Here is a 19,546-nt window from a genome sequence, read left to right as displayed (position 1 = left end):
ACGTGGAGGCCCATACCACCACTCTCCCGCTACACACACCCTTGGCCACAACTGATTCCAAGCTCCTACACATGTAGGAAAAGAAGCAAGCTTTACTTAGGAAGAGGCTAACAGCACGTTACAATCACAAACTTCGAACCACAATCGCCAAATTGGACTCTCAGATCCAACAATACGTTATCAAATTGGCGGCAATGCAATGGAGTCAGGTTTGCGAAAAGTGCATGGTCATCTTAGCACTAAAAAGACCTGGCAATTGCTCCGGCACCTGCTTGACCCGACGATGTCTAGGATGCACAATAACCACCAGATAAATAAACTGCTGAAAATGCATGAAATGCATGAAATGCATGAAATGCAGCACGAAAATGAACATGCAGCGGACCTGCCGACCAAGTTCAGCAACCTGGCCTACAAACATATGCCCCCTCCTATGCAAATACCTATGTCCGACTATGCCGGTGAACCCAATGAGGAGCTTTGCAGTCCGATCACAGAAGCAGAGGTTCGACATGCCTTCAACCAAATGCGAACCACCACGGCACCAGGCCCACACTCTGTGACCAATAAAATGCTTCGCAATCCCGATGAGCAATCCATACGCAAACTCACCGAGTATTACAACCACTGTCTCGAAGAGGGCAAGATACCCCAACAATGGAAAGCAGCCAAGGTGTTCTTCATTCCAAGGCTGAATAAACCAATTCACATTGATAACTTCTGTCAAATCTCTCTCACTTCATGCATAGGGAAGATCTTGGAGCATGTAATCCACCTATGCCTCTCCAAATACATCGAATATAATCACTTGTTCCCTTCGGAAATGACTAGCTTTCACAACTCCCTTTCTTGTCAGGATGTCATGCTAAGGCTCAAAGAAGACATTATCGAACCGAGCGATGCACGTGACACACAAGCGTTGCTCGACGCCGACCTCGAGGGCGCCTTCAATAATGTGTCCCACTTGGCCATTCTACGCGAACTTAGCAGTATAAACTGCGGGGAGCGAATCTACCTCTATACACGCGGCTTCCACACTCAGTGCACTGCGATGCTCCAATTAGGCAGCGGACAATCTGGTCAAATAAGTTTAGGAAGCACTGGCACGCTCGAAGGGGCAGTACTTTCCCCACTCCTATTCAATTTGGCTATGCGACCTTTAGCTTTCACTCTCACGAAGATTCCTGACCTCCAATTCACACTGTTCGCGGACAATATTATCCTGTGGATGACCGAAGGTTTTGACCGGCACATCCAAGACACCCTCCAAGCAGCAATTGATCAGGTCGAACAAGTAGGTCACGACTGGAATCTCGGGTGTTCCCCCACCAAATCACAGCTTCTCCTTCTGCCCCCCAAGAGATGCTTCAGGACCTCACCCCCGTATATCCAACTCACGGTTGAAGGGCACCCTATACCCTACGTAGACAGGATAAGGGTCCTAGAATTACACCTCCAACAAAACCGAGCAAATCAGCATACCTTGGAAGCACTACAAAGAACGGTAGATAATACGCTCCGCCTGATAGGGAGGATCTCCAACAAACACGGAGGGCTTCAAGAGAAGGAGCTAATTCAGCTCATCAAGGCTTTTGTTTTAAGCAACATCACCTTTGCACTACCATATCTCTCACTCTCTGGGCAGGAAGAGGATACTGTAAATTGCTTGATCCACAAGATACACAAAGTCACTCTTGGTGTTCCAATTAGAGCATCCACACAAAGGGTGATGGCCACAGCCACACTAAATACCCTTCAAGAATTAACCGAAGCACATCTATCATTGCAATACCACAGACTCACCACCACTGAAGCTTGGCGTGAGATCCTGCGACAACATCATGCTCCACCATTCAACGAGAGCGACATCAACTTCCTCGGAAGATACACGGCCAATACCACATTCAGCCCCTATCCAGAAACATGCATCCCGAATTTCACGTTAAACGCCATAAACTTGGAGCCAAGGCGCTACAACGCAGCTATGGACAAGCTGAAGGAGTCAGTACTACGTGGCCTACACCACTAAACATCGTTATGCTCTAGCGGTCGTATACAACCAGGGAAACACTGTTCAGCATGAGTCATGACCACCTCGGCGGGCGACGTGGAAGAGGCCGGCATTGTACTCATATTAGGACTACCTGAGTGCGATGTCATCATTAGTGACTCTAAGACTGCTATCCGCAACTTCAGTAGCGGCTACATTAACAACCTCGCGCACTCTCTACTTGTTGCTCACCCACCAGAAAACGACATCGCTCTTGTCTGGACTCCAGCACATCGAGGACTCCAAGGCAACGGAATGGCTCATGCCACTGCTCGAGGATTCACGGACCGAGTGGCCACAAATTTTGGCTTAATTCTAGAACCCAATGACTCCCAACAACACAACAATAAAGACACACTCGTCACATTCCATGCAATTCGCACACATTACAGACATCAACGCCTAATGTATTCACCTCTTTCTATGACTAGAACGCACCAGAGAGAAATACTGTGGCGCCAACTACAAACTCACACTTCGCACTTATTCTTTCCCGTCACATACCCGACACCAAAGTGTTACTTTTGCCCTGTCTCGATAGCAGATCCCTCCCATATCATGTGGCAATGCCCCATCAAAACTCCCCTCTACACTTTCAAAACCACTCATTAGTAGCAAGGAGCTGTGGGAGACTTCTCAGCGCAGCTCCGATACCACCCTACAGGACCGAGTCCTGAGGTGGGCTGAGGAGTGAGTGGAGGCCTACCATGACTGGTAGCCGGACGTCTAGCCACATAATGTGGTGACAGCCGCCTGCTGGGAGATTGTAATACATAGATCTCCATCTCCCCCCCCCCCCCCTGCCCCTCCCCTCCCTTAAAAAGGAAATAAAGTTCATTCATTCATTCATTCTACATACTACAATTACACAATGCTGAGCAGAGCAATTCCAATACTGTGTATATAACTACATAATACAATGATTTCATAAGTTTCCCAGTTTATACCACACTTTTTTCAAAAGTCCCCTGGAATTCGTGTAAGCTACATTCCCCTGTACTCACTTCAGATTGTGCTGCACACATTACATATTGCTAATTGCACATTCAACAGATTATAGGACTCCTGCATTTCATGTTCTTGCAGTCACCTGTAAACTGCATACAATCGAACCTCACGGTAGCAAAGTTGCAGACAGCATGAAAATACCTTCGTAATACCCGGTCTTTATTATAACGATGAATTCGTTACATGTCGATATTGGTAAGAAATTTTTTTTGAATTCTAAGGTGTTATGTGCCAAAACCACAATTTGATTATGATACATGCCATAGTGGGGGACTCTGGATTAATTTTGACCATCAGAGGATCTTTAATGTGTCCCTAATTCATGGGTCATGGGTGCTTTTGCATTTTTCCCCCATCGAAATGTGGTCGTTGCAGCCAGGATTTTATCCTATGACCTTGTGTGTAGCAGTGCAAAACCACAGCCGCTAGGCCACCACGGCAGGTAAAAATTTATATAAATCTTTTACATAATTAAATCCAATAATCTGTTATATCGAGGTTTGACTGTACTGTGTTCTTCTAAGAGCACACAATTAATATTGCACACTAACATTCACCAACTGTGTGCTGCAGCCTCTAATGTGCTTGGGCATTGATCATGCTCCAGCGTTTACAAGATTGGTCCCATTGGCAGCATTTGCCACGAAGAGGAACCATGTGTGCACTGTTCTGCAGCCTCAAAATGAGGAAAGCGAACTGGCCGATAACAAAGCAGAACTTCTTGGTCACCCCAAAAACATCTTGGAGACTTCTGTCTACAGTAATACTAGTACGTACATATTCAAGTTCACAATATAAAGGCTCGACTCGACTGATCTTACAATAACTAATAAAGAAAGCAGTTAAAAATTTCCTTCAATGATATCATTCGACAGAGGGGAAAGACATCAACAAAGCAACGAAGAAGGTCTTACCTGGCAGTAGCCTGTGCGACCCTCTCCAACACTCAGGCCACCAAGAATCATTGGGTATGAGGCATTGAAGTGCTCCACCAGCTCACATGGCATCCGCAGCAGCTCCACACGGAGGTAAAGGCCCGCACGGTAGCCCTCGAACTGGACCCGCCGCTCGTCTTCAAGATCCTCAAATTCTTTCTGGTTCAGCTACAGTGCAAGTCAGGTGAAATGTTTAGTTGGCAAAGAAAACTTGTTATTTGGGTAGCTCACTCTAACTTGGCCACTACACTAATGTGAATGTTAAAATAGTGCCTTTGAAATATGGTACCCCTAGCCAGTGTGAAAACTGTGGTAGTGAACAGCGTCACTGTTTCATCAATCATAATGCAAAAAGCATAAACCTTGCTTTATGCAATAGCTAGCTGTCTGTAATAAAGCTATGCAGTTTCGATACTGAGTGTGTGACATAGCATATACAAGTGCATCTTGCAGTACATATTTTACCATTTCAGATGCTATGTACACAACGTGTGCATTACGAACTCACACCTTTTCCTTCAAGTGTGTTATAAATACTGCAAATTTCGTGGTTCCAGCCGAACTCTCCACTTCATTTTGCAACTGTGGAGTTTACTGTGCCATATCGCAAATTAGGATAAAACTAACGTAGAAAGTATTAAGCATGGAAGCATGCAGTACAGTGTCGTCAGATAAGCAATCTTTCTCATATTTTCTTTTTTGAATTTTCACCAGTCTACAGCTTTATAAAAATTGCCCACTGATATAATAATCATGTGAAAGTCGCAAGCTCAAATTACAACACCTTCACTTACCAGGTACCCTCCCAATGTCAGAATTTGTGCATGGTCACAAGCGTGTACGAAGTGTCATGATGGACGCATTCAGAGTGCTCTACACTAAGCGGCGCACAGCACAGAGGTGTGCTAGACTTGGCAATGTAGTGAACTGTTTGTATTTATCTCTGCAGAGTTTGTTGCACTTCCTTCTTTCTTGTTTTATAAGAAGAAATTTGATGATGATGCTGGTAGAATTCGCAGAAAGGAATAAGCTTCGAATAATGAACACCTTCTTCAAGAAGCGTAGCAACAGAAAGTGGACCTGAAAAGCCCTAATGGTGAAACAAGAAATGAAATTGATTTCATAACTTCTGCCGATTCCAGCATATTTCAGGATGAAGTGACAGGCAGGGTAAAGTGCAGTGATCATAGGTTAGTGAGGGCTAGGATTCACCTCAATTTGAAGAGAGAAAGAGTAAAATTGGGCCAGAAGAAACAGGTAGACCTAGAGGCAGTAAGGCTAAAAGCAGACAAATTCAGGCTGGTACTTGCAAACAAACATGCAGCCTAAGAAGATAAAGATGAAAATGACATAGCAGTAATGAATGAAATCACAACTAGTCTGGCTTCTGAGGCAGCAATTGAAGTGGGAGGCAAGGCACCAAGGCAACCAGTAGGCAAGCTCTCTCAAGTAACAAAGGACCTAATAAAGAAACGACAAAGAATTCTACCTTATCTCTTGAGTGTCCAACTCAAGAGATAAGATAGAATTCGCAGAACTGTCAAAACTGATCAACAAGGTGAAAATAACTTATATTCGAAATTGTAACGCGAGAAAGACTGAAGAAGTAATAAAAAATGGACGCAACCTCAAATCAGTGAGAAGGAAGCTTGGTATAGGACAAACCAAGATGTACGTACTGAAAGATAAGCAGGGTAATGTCATCAGCAATCTCGAAGGTATAGTAAAAGCAGAAGAATTTTATACTGACCTGTACAGTACCAGAGGAGTCAGGATACCTCCATTCAAAAACAGTAATGAACAGGATACAGAAACTCCTCCTATAACTAGTGATGAGGTAAGTAGGGCCTTGCTAGACTTGAAACAAGGAAGAGCAGCAGGAGAAGATGGAATAACAGTCAATTTAATCAAAGATGGAGGAGACATAATGCTTGGAAAACTGTCGGCTCTCTAAAAGAAGTGTTTATTGACTGAAAGGGTCCCAGGAAACTGGAAGAATGCAAACATTATACTAATCCACAAAAAGGGAGACGTTAAAGAATTGAAAAATTATAGGCCGGTTAGCTTGCTCCCAGTATTATATAAAATAGTCACCAAAATAATCTCCAATAGAATAAGGGCAACACTGGACTTTAGCCAACCAAGGGAACAGGCTGGCTTCAGGAAGGGATACTCTACAGTGGATCACATCCATGTCATTAATCAGGTTATCGAGAAATCCAGAGTACAATAAGCCTCTCTATATAGCTTTCATAGACAATGAAAAGGCATTTGATTCAGCAGAGATACCAGCAGTCACAGATGCATTACGTAATCAAAGAGTACAGATTGCTTACATAAATATATTGTTTATAGAGATTCCACATCTACCTTAATTCTCCACAAGAAAAGTAGGAACACACCTATACAGAAAGGGGTAAGACAGGGAGACACAATCTCTCCAGTGCTATTCACTGTGAGCTTGGAAGAAGTATTCAAGCTATTAAACTGGGAAGGCTTAAGAGTAAGGATCGACGGTGAATATCTCAGCAACCTTTGATTTGCCAATGACACGGTTCTATTCAGCAACACTGCAGACGAATTACAACAAATTATTGAGGACCTTAACAGAGAGAGTGTAAGAGTGGGGTTGAAGATTAATATGCAGAAGACAAAGATAATGATGAATAATTGGGCAAGGGAACAGGAGTTCAGGATCGCCAGTCAGCCTCTAGAGTCTGTGAAGGAGTATGTTTACCTAGGTCAATTAACCACAGGGAACCCTGATCATGACATGGAAATTCATAGAATAAAAATGGGTTGGATCACATGCAGCAGACATTGTCACCTCCTAACTGGAAGCTTATCACTATCACTGAAAAGGAAGGTGTACAATCAGTGCATTTTAGCAGTGCTGACAAATGGGGCAGAGACTTGGAGACTGACAACGAAGCCTGAGAACAAGTTAAGGACCGCACAAAGAGTGATGGAACAAAGAATGCTAGCCATAACGCTAAGAGAAAGAAAAACAGCGGTTTGGATGAGAGAGCAAACAGGTATAGCTGATATTCTAATTGACATTAAGAGAAAAAAATGGAGCTGGGCAGGTCGTGTAATGCGCAGGTTAGATAACCATTGGACCATTGGGGTTACAGAATGGGTACCAAGAGAAAAGAAGTGCAGTCAACGATGGCACAAGATGAGGTGGGGCGATGGATGCATGGATGGATGGGGGAATAAATTTTTTGAGGTCTGTCGGTGAGCGCAATTAGTGCGCAGCGGGCCGCTCCCACGTCGGGACAGAGAAGCCATGCCCCTCTGCCGCGTCGCGGGCCCGATGGACAGCCCAGAGCTGTGCTTCAAGGTCCAAGTTGCGTAGAGCTCAGTCTCACACTTCCTTGGTTGTCCTGGCCTGCGGTGCCAGGGGGCAACCCCAGAGCATGTGAGCAAGGCCAGCTATATCCTTAAAGTAGCAACACGCATTGTGAGGGTGCGCGTCTGGAAAGATTTTGTGCAGGAAGGCCGGCCATGGGTAGGTGCCCGTCTGAAGCCGCCTGTACGTGACTTCTTGTACAGACATAAGTTAATCAAGAAAACAATGCTGCTACCGCACAAAGCACTCAATAAAGCATGAGGTGGGGCGATGAGATTAGGAAATTCATGGGCGCTAGTTGGAATCGGTTGGCGCAGGACAGGGGTAATTGGAGATCGTAGGGAGAGGCCTTCGTCCTGCAGTGGACATAAAATAGGCTGATGATGATGATGCCATTGCAGTTCAAGTGAGCCGGACTTTGCAGCTGAACAGGTTATCTACCGCCTGTGACAACAAGCACAAATGCAGACATCATTGATGAGTCGCTAGGCAGCGGTGTGCCGATTTGCCGCTGTTACATTTGAATATTTCGCAGACCTTGAGAGCACGCTTTCATCGTGTGCTGAATTGAACGATGACGCAGTAATTGAGCAGTTCTCCCACCGTCAAACAGCGACTCTGACTCGGATGATGATGTGCCGTGTCCTCCGGAGCCTTCCACTTGCGCATCTGACAGTCCTTTGCAGTCCTTAAATTAGTGAAAGTATGTGCAGCAATGCATCGACCACTTGTTCCGTGCACAAGGCTCTTAAACCTTTAAGGGTGAATGACGTAAATATATACGGCACCATGAAGTCCAAAAATGGTCGATGCTGTATATTTACGGCGCCGTCTGTATGTTTATAAGCACACCAATTTCCTAACTTTTTTTTTTCTCTCATGTGCTGCCACTATGTGGGAATACCGGGAATTTTTTATGCGCGCCTCCCTCTCTCGGTTTTTGTTGGTTTTTAGAGCTAGTTTGATCCCCTGCGTCTATATACTACTGCACGCGTGAGCGGCGGTTTGTGTTTTGTTCTGAGGGCGGTTTTGGCTTCTTTCACACTTGCAAAACTGATGGCTAACTTGTTACTAATCACTAAAAGGGCTACCGCTTATTTTTTGCTCGTTTAGCACTCACAAGGGTGCGCATAGAAGGATGCCGCTGTGCATGCGTTTCCATTGCTATTTTTTTTATAATCATGAAAACGAATTGCCTCTGGTTGGCAATGAGACGGATTAAGAGAAGTTTGTCACACCTTTTGCCTTTTTGACGGGCACACAACCACACAGTTTTCTTGAGTGTGCGCACCTACGCAGTTTGATTACGTTATGGACGTAAATATTAGTGTAAGAGCAGGAACAGGTGAGAGTTGTGAAATATTTTCGTGTGCGCATTTTCAAAGCCTTGAACTATGTGTATAACAATGCATCAAATTTATTATTCTTATAAGTTTATTTCCTTTTTTATTGTTGTTATTTATGAAAGAAAAGTACATATATACCAACGCAAAATATTTTTTTCTCACTTTAAGGTCACCCTAGAAAAATTACAGTAAATTTTTTTCGAAATAAGTCCCTAAGAAGTCGAACCTACAATAAAAAAAATAGACCCTGGGCGGTCGCATATGGCAAAAAAGTCGACCCTCAAAGGGTTAATATGTAAATAATGTTATCTTTGTTGGATATATTCATTTTTCGACTTATTTATGTTCTCCCTGGAATCCGAATTACCGGTCGTCGACTGTATTCGATTCGAGGACCTGAAGATTTGAAGAATAGGACACTATTAGATTCTCTTTTAGAAAATTTCAAATATTAGCTCACCTTTAGAAATTTGAATCACTGAGATTCTACTACACTCGAACCTAGTTATAATGAATCGGGATATAACAAAATAATGGGTGTAACGAAATAAATTAAGTTCCCCTTGAAATACCCATAGAGATCCATGTAATATCGTTATAACGAAGTGAAATTGTCCTGCCAATGGACATAACAAACTACATTAGTCTCTGAAACTAAAAAATTTCTGACTGTCACAAACCAAGTACAGTAAAACGTCGTTAAACCGTACCCGCTTAAGACAGTAGTTTCGTTTTAAAAGTAGTAAAGTCAAATCCCCGACTCAGCAGCCATTGAACATAATGTGCTTTGTAACCGCATAAACTGTACCAGCTTATTGCGTATGCATCGGCTAACACGTAGCGTTTTAACTTTCCATCGAGAAAACACGGTGGTGTGTCGTCTTCATCGGGTGGCCTGGCAGAACGACAAGCCTCAGAGATCAGAACAGTAACCTCCAAGCGCCCGGTGCGTTTACGTGCGAAGCCACATCAACATCATTTCGGCGCCGTGCCAGAGAGCGTTGTGGGGTTGCGACGTCGTGCAAGTAAGGGCTCGCATCATGTCGTAGCTTGAATAAAAAAAGATGCTGGGTGCTCAGCATGGAAGAAAAATTAGACATCGTTCGTGCTATCAAACGTAATGAAGTCAGCCCTGGCACGCTACAGGGATCTACAGTTGACTACAGTGTGTGGCATTGGGAATGCGAAGAAGTTGCTCACCTGCGCTGCTGTGATCGCGAAGAGATGTCAGCTACAAGGTTCGACTTTTCGGCATCGTTGCCTCTGCTGTTGCCGAAGTGTCGACTACTGACAGTGATGAGGACGACACGGAAAGCAACAGCATGGGCGATTCAGGCCCGACAGTGGCAGAAGCTGCGCGTTACGTCAGCCTCATGAATGCAATCATCACGACGAGAACAGCATCCCGCAATGAAGAAGGCGCCCCACGAATTCTGCAGCGCTACCGCCCGCGTGCATGGAGAATATGCAATGCCAACGAGGAATCTGCCATGCGAGTGTTTGCCGAGAAGAGGGGACTGGCTGAAAAGCTGGCTCACAGCTCCAGTAAGTTTGAGGCTGCTGTCGTCGCTGCTAGGCCGCCACAGCATCAAACAAAAATAACACTTTTGTCACGTGAAGTGAATAAATACAGCATGTTTTTTCCCCTTTCATCGCACTCTCTCTGAGTTCCGTTTTTGACAGGGAAGTGGGCCATCTGATGCTATTTCGATTAAGCAGTTATATCATTACGTACGTACTGTTTCCGAGCTCTGGCCAACTATGGTTTATCGAGGTCACTGTACATCGCTTTCTGCGGGGTTCGGTACTTGTTCACTGTGGCAGTTCAAAACCGCCTTCCTCCACTGAATATGTCGCAGAGCAACACTGGTGTTTTTCACCGCCACACACAGATGTGCACCAGTGCACAAACGGCAACTTACTATTGCACTTCTCCACTGACCTCTATTTCTTGCATGTGCCTGGCTGCGTGAGCCGCGCCATGCTGCGCAGCTACACACAGCAGCGCGAAAGATTAGTGCGTTCACTTCTGTGCGCCACACAGGCAGGGGCAGCTGGGCGTGGACTCCCATGATCTCTCCGGCACAATCTCTGAGGTCAAGCGCGGTGGTACAAACAATTAATGCATTCACTTCTCTCTTTCTTTATGGCATGTCACACAGGCTGCCGCATCTGGGCCTGGTCTCAGAGATATCCCCCGCAAAATCTCGGCGGTCATGCCTAGGCCGTGCATTCCCTACGCCCTCTCCCTGCAGCATGCCACACAGGCTGGCAGTTGGGTGTGGCCTCCAAGATTGCATTGGCATCGGTGCAATCTCGGAGGCCACGAGCCGGCTGAGCCAAGGCAGTGCAGCGAAGTTCTCTTGCCTCCTCGATCACACAGCGGAGCACAGTGCGTGTGCCATGTGCAGTTCAATCGCAATGTGCCAAGCAGAAAGCGAACATGAAAGACCATCACAATGGAGAAGGAGGCAGCTATCTAAAGGCTGTCATGTCAGCTGTTAAGCTGTGTGCTGCACGTGCTGAAGATTCTTTTGTTGTTTTATTCAAATTTCATTGCATGCCTGGCCATGTAGCAGTTCCAGTAGTTGTGCACCCAATTGGACATATATTGTAGTAAATGCCAATAATAAATATAACGAAGTAATGGATATATCTAAGTAATTTTGGCTTTCAAATCAACTTCGTTATAACAAGGTTAGAGTGTATAATTGTGCTACACAGCAACAACAACAAGGTGGTGACTACGGGGCAAAAAAGTTCCACTGAACCAAAACTGGTAGTCAAGGCCACGACTTAGGGCAGCCCTTCAACTTAACATACCTGTGTCTGTTCACTGAGTTCTTTCTTGAGCTCATCAAAATGGGTCTTTTCATCTTCATGGTCATATTCACTGTCAAAAGCTTCTTTCAGTTTTCGCTTGCGTTCCTGCCGCTTGGCCTCCAAATGTGCATCCCGCTCTTCCCGGCTGAGCTTCTTACTTCTGCCACTGGACTCCTCTCCTGCACAGTACATAATGAAAAATATATATATATATATAATAGAGATAACAATTTTATTTCATTGTCCACTCTGCTGCAGGTTGAGACATCTCTCCTTTATGCCTTTCTCACTTTCTGTCCACTCTGCTATACAAAGTGTAAAGATTTAAAACAACATTAGTACTGTAGCTTAGTTAAATTTATTACATGTGTACTACATTCCATAGTCATTGAAAGCTTATGATGGCACTTTTACTGCCCAATATCTCGCGCATCTTTCTTTCTAAGAAGCTGCAACAGCCTCAAAGAAGTGCAGCTTTCTGGCAAAAGCAGCACTCTAGCCAATTTTCTAGCCATTTGTTCGCTAGCACTTTTTTTTTTCTATGTTAGTAAAACATGGAATAACCTTTCATTATTGGTCACAGGTGGCTAAACAGGTCACCACCACACTTAATGAACTGATACTTATTGCCAATTCTGAATAGGCTAAACAAAGCAACACCGAAATTCAATTGCAAGTAGTGTGCACTAGAAAATGGTTGAGTGGACCAAACGGCGCTCTCCCGCTGAGGCGCCGCGTGTGGAAAAATTGTGCGATGGCATTGTGAGCGAACCGGATTGGGGCGGAGACACGCTTCGCAGCGGATTCAACGTAATTTTGCAGTGGGTGGTGAGACTGGCTGCGCGCTTACTCGCTTATAATGGTGCATTATTTCAACTGGAAATTTACATTCACGCCTTTTTGCCATGTAGACATATTTGACGCATGTTTTATACAACATGGCGCCTTCAGTTTTGCTGTCGTCAAGTGCATCGCCTGCTAGCACGCGCATGTTCGTTGCGCGGACGCTGGCGGACGGCCCACTTTTTCTCACAGAAAGTCTGTACAGTAAAATTTTTTATGGTTTTACTTGCTTTGGTACGCCCACTGCTCTTGCTGGCCGGTACCAAATGTAGTTTTAGCCATGTGAACTGCTGTTTTTAACATTGTTTTCTAAAGGTAACACAATTTTTGCCACAGAAACCGCTTATCTGCAACACGCAGCTACGTAAGAAAATTTTATTGATATGGTGTCATTCTACGCAGTGGCGTAGCAACAGGGGGGGCCGGGGGGCCGTGGGCCCCGGGTGCAAGGGGCCAGTGAGGGGGGGGGGGGTGTCGTATATGTCTGAAGACACCCCTCTTTTCGCCGGCTACACCCGGGGAGGGGGGTGACAGAACTATGGGCCCCGGGTGCCAGACGGCCTAGCTACACCACTGATTCTACGCACACTTCTTGCTGGTAGAATATTGATCAGGGACAATGATCAAAGAAAACAATATCGTAGTGAAATCAACCAGGTTCACTAACTGTGTGGCGCGAAGAGATGCAGAATGCACAGATTGAAACAGTGAAAATTCGCGACCGGAATAAGCATGTTTTGGAAATCACATGCATCGTTTAAGAGCAGCACCAGCCCCAGGTGAAGCAGTCGACTTTCGGAGAAGAGGAACCAAGACAATTATTGGACGTTAATATGAGCAACAGCGTTAGGGAAAAGATATTGCCTATGTCCTTAGAATTGGGGAGACCGGGAAGTCTTTACCAGTGTAATCTCCGTGGCTTGTCTGGCAATCTCCTTCAACTTGCCAGCAGGCGAAATGAAGTAGAAATACATAGTCTAATCAAATGGTATTTGCTATTCAGAGCATATTTGACTTCAGAATTCACTATTAAAAATTATCGAATAGCCCTCTCCGTGTGAATGTAACGCATAACAGCACTTTTGAAGTCTTGAAGGTGAGAAGCTGACGCAAGCGATTCCAAATAATTGTGCTGCTGGAGAGGTGCACCGATTCCGGAGAGAATGAATGCACTGGTGCTAAGCGGTTCTGCTTAACAAGCTCCTAGCTGTCATTCAATATAAACGCCCCGTTTTTTGGCAGCCTGTAAATCTGCTAACTCAATTCGAACAAAGAAAACATTTTTTTTTTTTTTACAACCTTACCATGTCTGCAATGAATTAAAATTGGGTGCCCAATGTAGTACCACACTTATCTTCTTCAATGAACACAGCAGATCTACAAACATCTCTATATGTATGTGAGGCATGCCGTTCCCTTAAGTGCTTCATTATTGTTCTTATGATAGCGTACCGGGTAACTAAAATAAGTCGTTTATAATACAGAAGCTGCTTAGTTGAGCGGACATAAAGTTGGGAACGGCATTACATTTAGTTATGAAATATAAGATAAGCGTAACATGTTTTTCTCGGAAATCAGACTCGAGAATAATTTAGCTTCGTTACACCCCTAGAAAATGCCGAAGGAAGCAGCTACCTTTTTTTTTTTAATTAAACAAATTCTAGCGTTCTACGGCTGGAGATATGATTAAGAGGCAACCTGTTCAGTCCTCACCACCTGGGATTCTTTAATGTGCACCTAAACAGATGTACACGAGTGTTTTTTTCATTTCATTCCCACCGACTTCCGTGACCTGATTTGAACCTGTGAGCTCAAGTTTAGCAGCGCAACGCCATATCCACTATGTAGCCACTAATTAGGCACTAATTCGACTGGGCAAAAAATTTCACATGGCATACGGGCCAAACATTGGCATATGTAATGGCTACCTAAAACTGTTTTTCGTGCCCAAGGTCCAACCACAATAAAAGAACCCGTAGCAAGTACTCCGCATTCTGTTACGTGAGGAAGACGGAAACATGAATGAAATGCTGCGCTGCAGTTTTTTTTCTTTGCTATAAGTATACTTCACAAAAATCTGAGTACAGGGCGCCGGATGGGGCATGTATGTTTCACTTGTTTGAAGTGGCAAGCAGGAAGGTTACATATGTTTGTGCGTCTGCGTTTCTCAAGACCTACTGATGGAAAATTATGAGCAAAAATGCAAACGAGAGATACATGCTGCTTGAGGAACAAGAAAAATATTTGTTCTACAAAGAGAACCGTACAATTGTACATAGTAGAATGAGAGCAGACACTACAGCTACAATGCACATGCAATGACCGAGCGGCATTAAAAAAATAAAATGAAATAAAGAGAGAAAAAAAAAGGCATCTATTCCTATGGCATAAATACATGCCACATCCAATTATAAACACCATTTGAGCGGCCTGAACGCATGTACCAACGCGCGAAGAAGTACGAATGACCTTTCCGGAAAGTATCACCAGCAGTTTCAGACGGTTCGACCTTGATGCGGCCCAAACCAATTCGATTGCAGCACCACTAAAGTATTTTTGTTGTCACATGCCTCACTGCAATGCATGCGCCGTCCTTGCTGCTCGTCCCACTCAACCGTATTCTAGAACACTAACTGCAGGTAAATTCCCACAACAATTCAGCAAAATTAATGAAAAATGTTTTAAAAATTCACAATGGAAGTGTTCCCTGTAATGAGCAAAAGCAGTGATGTACTAATTATTTTACAAAGAAATTACATGGTTCGTTTATTAAAAAGAAAAAAAAAATCTTAAAGGTGCACCAACTCTGTACGCACAAGAAAAATCTGCAAGCAACTGCCAGGTTGCTGTTTGTGTATCCTGTATGTGCAACACCCACTGACGACAATATTAGCCCCATTCTATAGAAAAATGCTATATTATCAGTGTACAAGATGGACCAAAGAAAATGAGTTAATTATAGCACTGTAAAGGTAGAAAAAACAAGATGAGCAAACTTTAAGCCAAACCATGTGTATATCTAAAGCTCACCACTCGGCTCCACGGCTGCAGTCTTATCATCTTGTTCTTGGCCTTCTTTTCCCTTTGTTTCAAGATCTTCAAAATCACCATAAAGTTCCTCTGCAGAAGTAAAAGCCATGAATAATTTTTCAATGACATATCAATACACAGTATTCCTAAATCCAGGCGACCAAAATTAACCTAAATGACAAATACTGTCTAATAATATGAGAATAATAATGAATGTTGAATGGCAAATTAATTGGGTTTAATGTACCAAAAGAACTCGAAGGCTGTGTTAGAGACCATAGTGGGAGGCCTCTACATTATTTTTGACAAACATGGAAGCATTGGTTAATTGGGTATTCATTTTCAGGCAGAAACAGCTTCAATTCGCCCTTGCCCTTCACGCTATTCCCACCTGAAAATAATTTTGACCACTTACACTAAAGACTAACACTAAATTAGTTTATGGATGTAAAGTATTGTTTCAAAACATGATTTCTCTCATTTGATGGAAAACCGTTATTTAGTACTTGAGAAAACAAAGACCAAACTTGCTTTTTTGAAGAAAAGTATGTTCTTCTAATAGGGCTGTTCTGGCCCAGAAAAAAAATTTCAGAACTCGCTGAGTATGGTTCTTTCAGAATTCAGAGTAGTCTTTTACAAACAGGCAATTAACTAGACTGATAATTGATGTATGGCGCTTAATGGCGCAAGGGCCAGCTATGGCCAAAGAGTGCTTTGACACGTGGTAATGAATTATGTACATAATACAGTCGAGCCCACTTATAACAATATTCAAGTGCCATGAAAATTCCATTGTTATAACTCATAATTCTTATAACCGGGTTGCATGAAAACATCAAAATAAGTGGATGGCAGAGGTGGTGTGAGAAAACTATAATGGTGGGGAGGCCAGTGTCCGTCCCCACCACCTTCCTCCACCCACCTACTGATTGTGTTCACTCATTTAACGACTTCCTGGGTGCTTCGATCATGTGTAAAAAGCCACGGCTGTCGGTGTTAAAGAATGGCACTGCTGTAACAACTTTAACAAGAGGCCACAGGTGGCAAGCGATATGCGAGCACTGCTGAGGCATCACTTTGGTGGCCCCAAAAGGAGCCTTTTAAAAATTGCGCGAAGGTTGCCGCAGCAGCTTGTCAGCTTGAGAAATCCAGAAGAAATGCTGAGAAGAGATCGCCACAAGCATCTCGCCACGTACTTATCAGTGGCTTGCACAAGAAAACCCTATGTCCGTCAGCCTTACGTGCTTTACACGAAGCTTGCCGACATCCTTCTACAAGGCATCCAGGTGCTCCATGTAGTGCAGTGGAAGGTTCCTCGCAAAAACGAAGCCCCGGAGGGGCTAAATCATCTGCCGGGCCTCTTGTGAGAACAACGCTGAGGAAGCCTGCCCTACCATGTCATCACTGCCATCGTAGCTGTCCCTATCCGATGCGAGCACGTTCACAACGATCGTGTCATTGGTTAGAAGCACTTCGTTTTCAAATCTATAGCTGTGTGCTTTCTTTTCACCGGCAACGTTGTGCATTGCCGTTGATCAGTGGGTGGATCAGCCATCTTCTGTTTTGGTGGCAAGTCAAATGAGCCTGAGAAACCACATGGCCCGGAACGATTTCGATGCAACCAACAAAGATGAATGCGAGCGATTAAGCTGTTTGCAGAACTGTGCTGAATGAGGAGCCAGCGAGCAACATGCCAGCAATCTGGGGGCATTGCAGTTCGTGCAGTCCATTCGTCTTTCGGAGGGCAGCATGGCGTAGAGCTATGGGCGCAGCCCATTTGTGTTCGGAGGGGTGGAAGGGCAACGGGAGAGAGGCGCGCAGAGAAGGTTGCAAAATGAGCGTGCGGTGGCTGTTCAAACAGTGGGCCATCATGCAGCAGCTCGAATTTCTCATTTTCTTTTTTTCTTTTCAAGGATTTCGCACTTCACTACCTTTCGGCTCGGACACCCAACAGCCAGACTTCATTGTTATAACCGATAATGTGGCAACGGGGGAATTGTAGTAAGCGGGTTATTTCACCATGGAAAACATACAAAAGTTGACAGTGCAGCAGCTTCTCATCATTATAACTTGTTAAAACTAGTATTGTTGTAAGTGGGTTCAACTGTATATATAAAATGATTAAATTGAGTTGCAAATTTAGCCGTGATGTGGCTGTAAGGAGGCCTAAAAACAGGTCGCAGTAAACTATGTAAAATATATAAGCATCAAAATAATGACAATGACTCACGATAAAGAAAGGCATAAATGTTTCGGTATAAAGAAGTGGTATAAAAGGATACACACACGCACCACTGCCTCCGCAGGCCTCTTGAAGTAAAGAAACAGCTGAGAGGCACATGCTGTAGAAACTTATGTCAGTACAGCTACAGCCTCAAAGGTGAGGCTGTGCCAAACACAAGACAGCCATATGATTTCTAAGATATTAACTTCATTTAAAGGGGCTAAAACTGTTTCCATATTAAAAAGCAATTCATTACCAAGAAAAGAATGCTGGGTGAAATGGCATACACTGATACACTGTAACACAGAATGAAAGCACTTCTTACGCTCAATTTCTATTTCCCTGCACCGGACGAGGACATGGAGAACTGTAAGATGACAGCCACACCTTTGACATTAAGCAGAATCATTTCCAGTCAATAGCTAAGAGTGGGTGCCAAAGGTATGACCTATTTTCAATCGATAAAGGAGCACTTCCTTGTAACGTGTAGTTTTCTACAATATCCAGTGCCCTAATTTGGGTTTGATCAAGTGCGGTTTATTGGACACCTGGGAGTCCCACTGTTTCTGCTAGTGCTTCTTCAGCTTGTGACGCAAGTATGGTTTAAGGTCCATGGCTGGAATGGGCATGTTTCTGTGGGCGTCACTAAAAGCTATTGAGGTAACATTATCGTCAGCAGCTTCATTGCCTTTTATGCCAATGTGACCAGACAATCAGCAAAGGATATTGACTTGTTTACCCATATAAGCAGACCATAACAATGCATATAGTTCGTTAAAAACATTGTTCTTACGTTTTTGTAAACTCATTAGGGCTTGGCCTACACTCAATGAGTCCGTAAGCACAACAGCCCTAGTGAGATTTGTCTGTTTAATGTTTAACTGCAGAGAGGATCGCATATGCTTCTGCCGTAAAAATACTCGTACGTGGGTTCAGTGTACGAGATATTAAAGGGACACTAAAGGCAAATATTACGTCTACGCGGACTGTTTAAATACCATTGCAGAAACCTTCCAAAGCTTGTTTCATGCCAAGAAAAGACTTAGTTTACGTAATAAAACCGCGTTAAACCGTACCTGCTTAAACAGTAGTTTCGTTTTAAAAGCAGTAAAGGCAAATCCCCGACTCAGCGGCCATTGAACGTGATGTGTTTTGTATCTGCATGAACCGTACCAGCTTACTGCGTACGTATCGGTTAACATGTAGTGTTTCCACTTTTCGTCACGCAAACACGGTGGTGCATCGTCTCCCTCAGGCCTGGCAGTTCAACAAGCCTCACAGATCGGAACGGCCTCCAAGTGCCCTGTGCGTTCGCGTATGAAGCTACAAAAACATGATCATTTCGGCGGCATTGCCACAGAGCGTTGTGGCGTCGCGCAAGTGAGGAGTTGCGTCATGCTGAAGCTCGGATAAAAAAGACGCCGGGTGATCAGCATAGAATAAAAGACATTGTTCGTACTATCGAACGTGACACGAAGAAGTTGGCACTGGCACGTGACAGGGATCTGCTGTTGACAACAGTGTGTGGCATTTGGAATGCGAAGAAGTTGCTCGGCAGCGCTGCTGCGACCGCGAAGAGATGTTGGCTACGAGGGTCGATGTTTCGCCGTCGTTGCCTCTGTTGTTGCCGAAGTGTCGGCTAGCAACAGTGATGAGGACGACACAGAAAGCAACAGCTTGGGCGATTCAGGCCCGACAGTGGCAGAAGCTACGCGTTACGTCAGCCTCACGAATACAATCGTCGCGACGAGAACAGCAACCCGCAATAAAAAAGGCGCCCCGCGACTTATGCAGCACTACCGCGTGTGCACGGAGAATACGTAACGCCAACGAGGAATGTGCCATGCGAGTGTTTCCTGAGAAGAAGGGGGCTGGCTGAAAAGCTGCCTTGCAGCTTCAGTAATTTTGAGGCCGCTGTCATCGCTGGTAGGCTGC

At 44.4% G+C, this 19,546-nt stretch overlaps 1 protein-coding gene across 1 annotated transcript in view; it reads right to left on the bottom strand.

Annotated features, from left to right (window-relative positions):
* Positions 1-19,546, bottom strand: part of LOC135906039 (ribosome biogenesis protein BMS1 homolog) — a 163,011-nt gene that overhangs the window by 51,432 nt on the left and 92,033 nt on the right. Inside the window, exons 13-15 of the mRNA XM_065437185.2 lie at positions 15,388-15,477; positions 11,515-11,693; positions 3,973-4,161 (exon numbers count right to left, since the gene is read on the bottom strand). Coding sequence (XP_065293257.1) covers positions 3,973-4,161; positions 11,515-11,693; positions 15,388-15,477 — 458 coding nt within the window. The remainder of the gene's footprint in view (positions 1-3,972; positions 4,162-11,514; positions 11,694-15,387; positions 15,478-19,546) is intronic.

The sequence above is a fragment of the Dermacentor albipictus genome, chromosome 1, assembly GCF_038994185.2.
Source record: "Dermacentor albipictus isolate Rhodes 1998 colony chromosome 1, USDA_Dalb.pri_finalv2, whole genome shotgun sequence".
Taxonomy (NCBI): Eukaryota; Metazoa; Arthropoda; class Arachnida; order Ixodida; family Ixodidae; genus Dermacentor; species Dermacentor albipictus.
The sequence above is the reverse complement of the archived record's forward strand: the minus strand, read 5'-3'. Positions and strand labels throughout refer to the sequence as shown.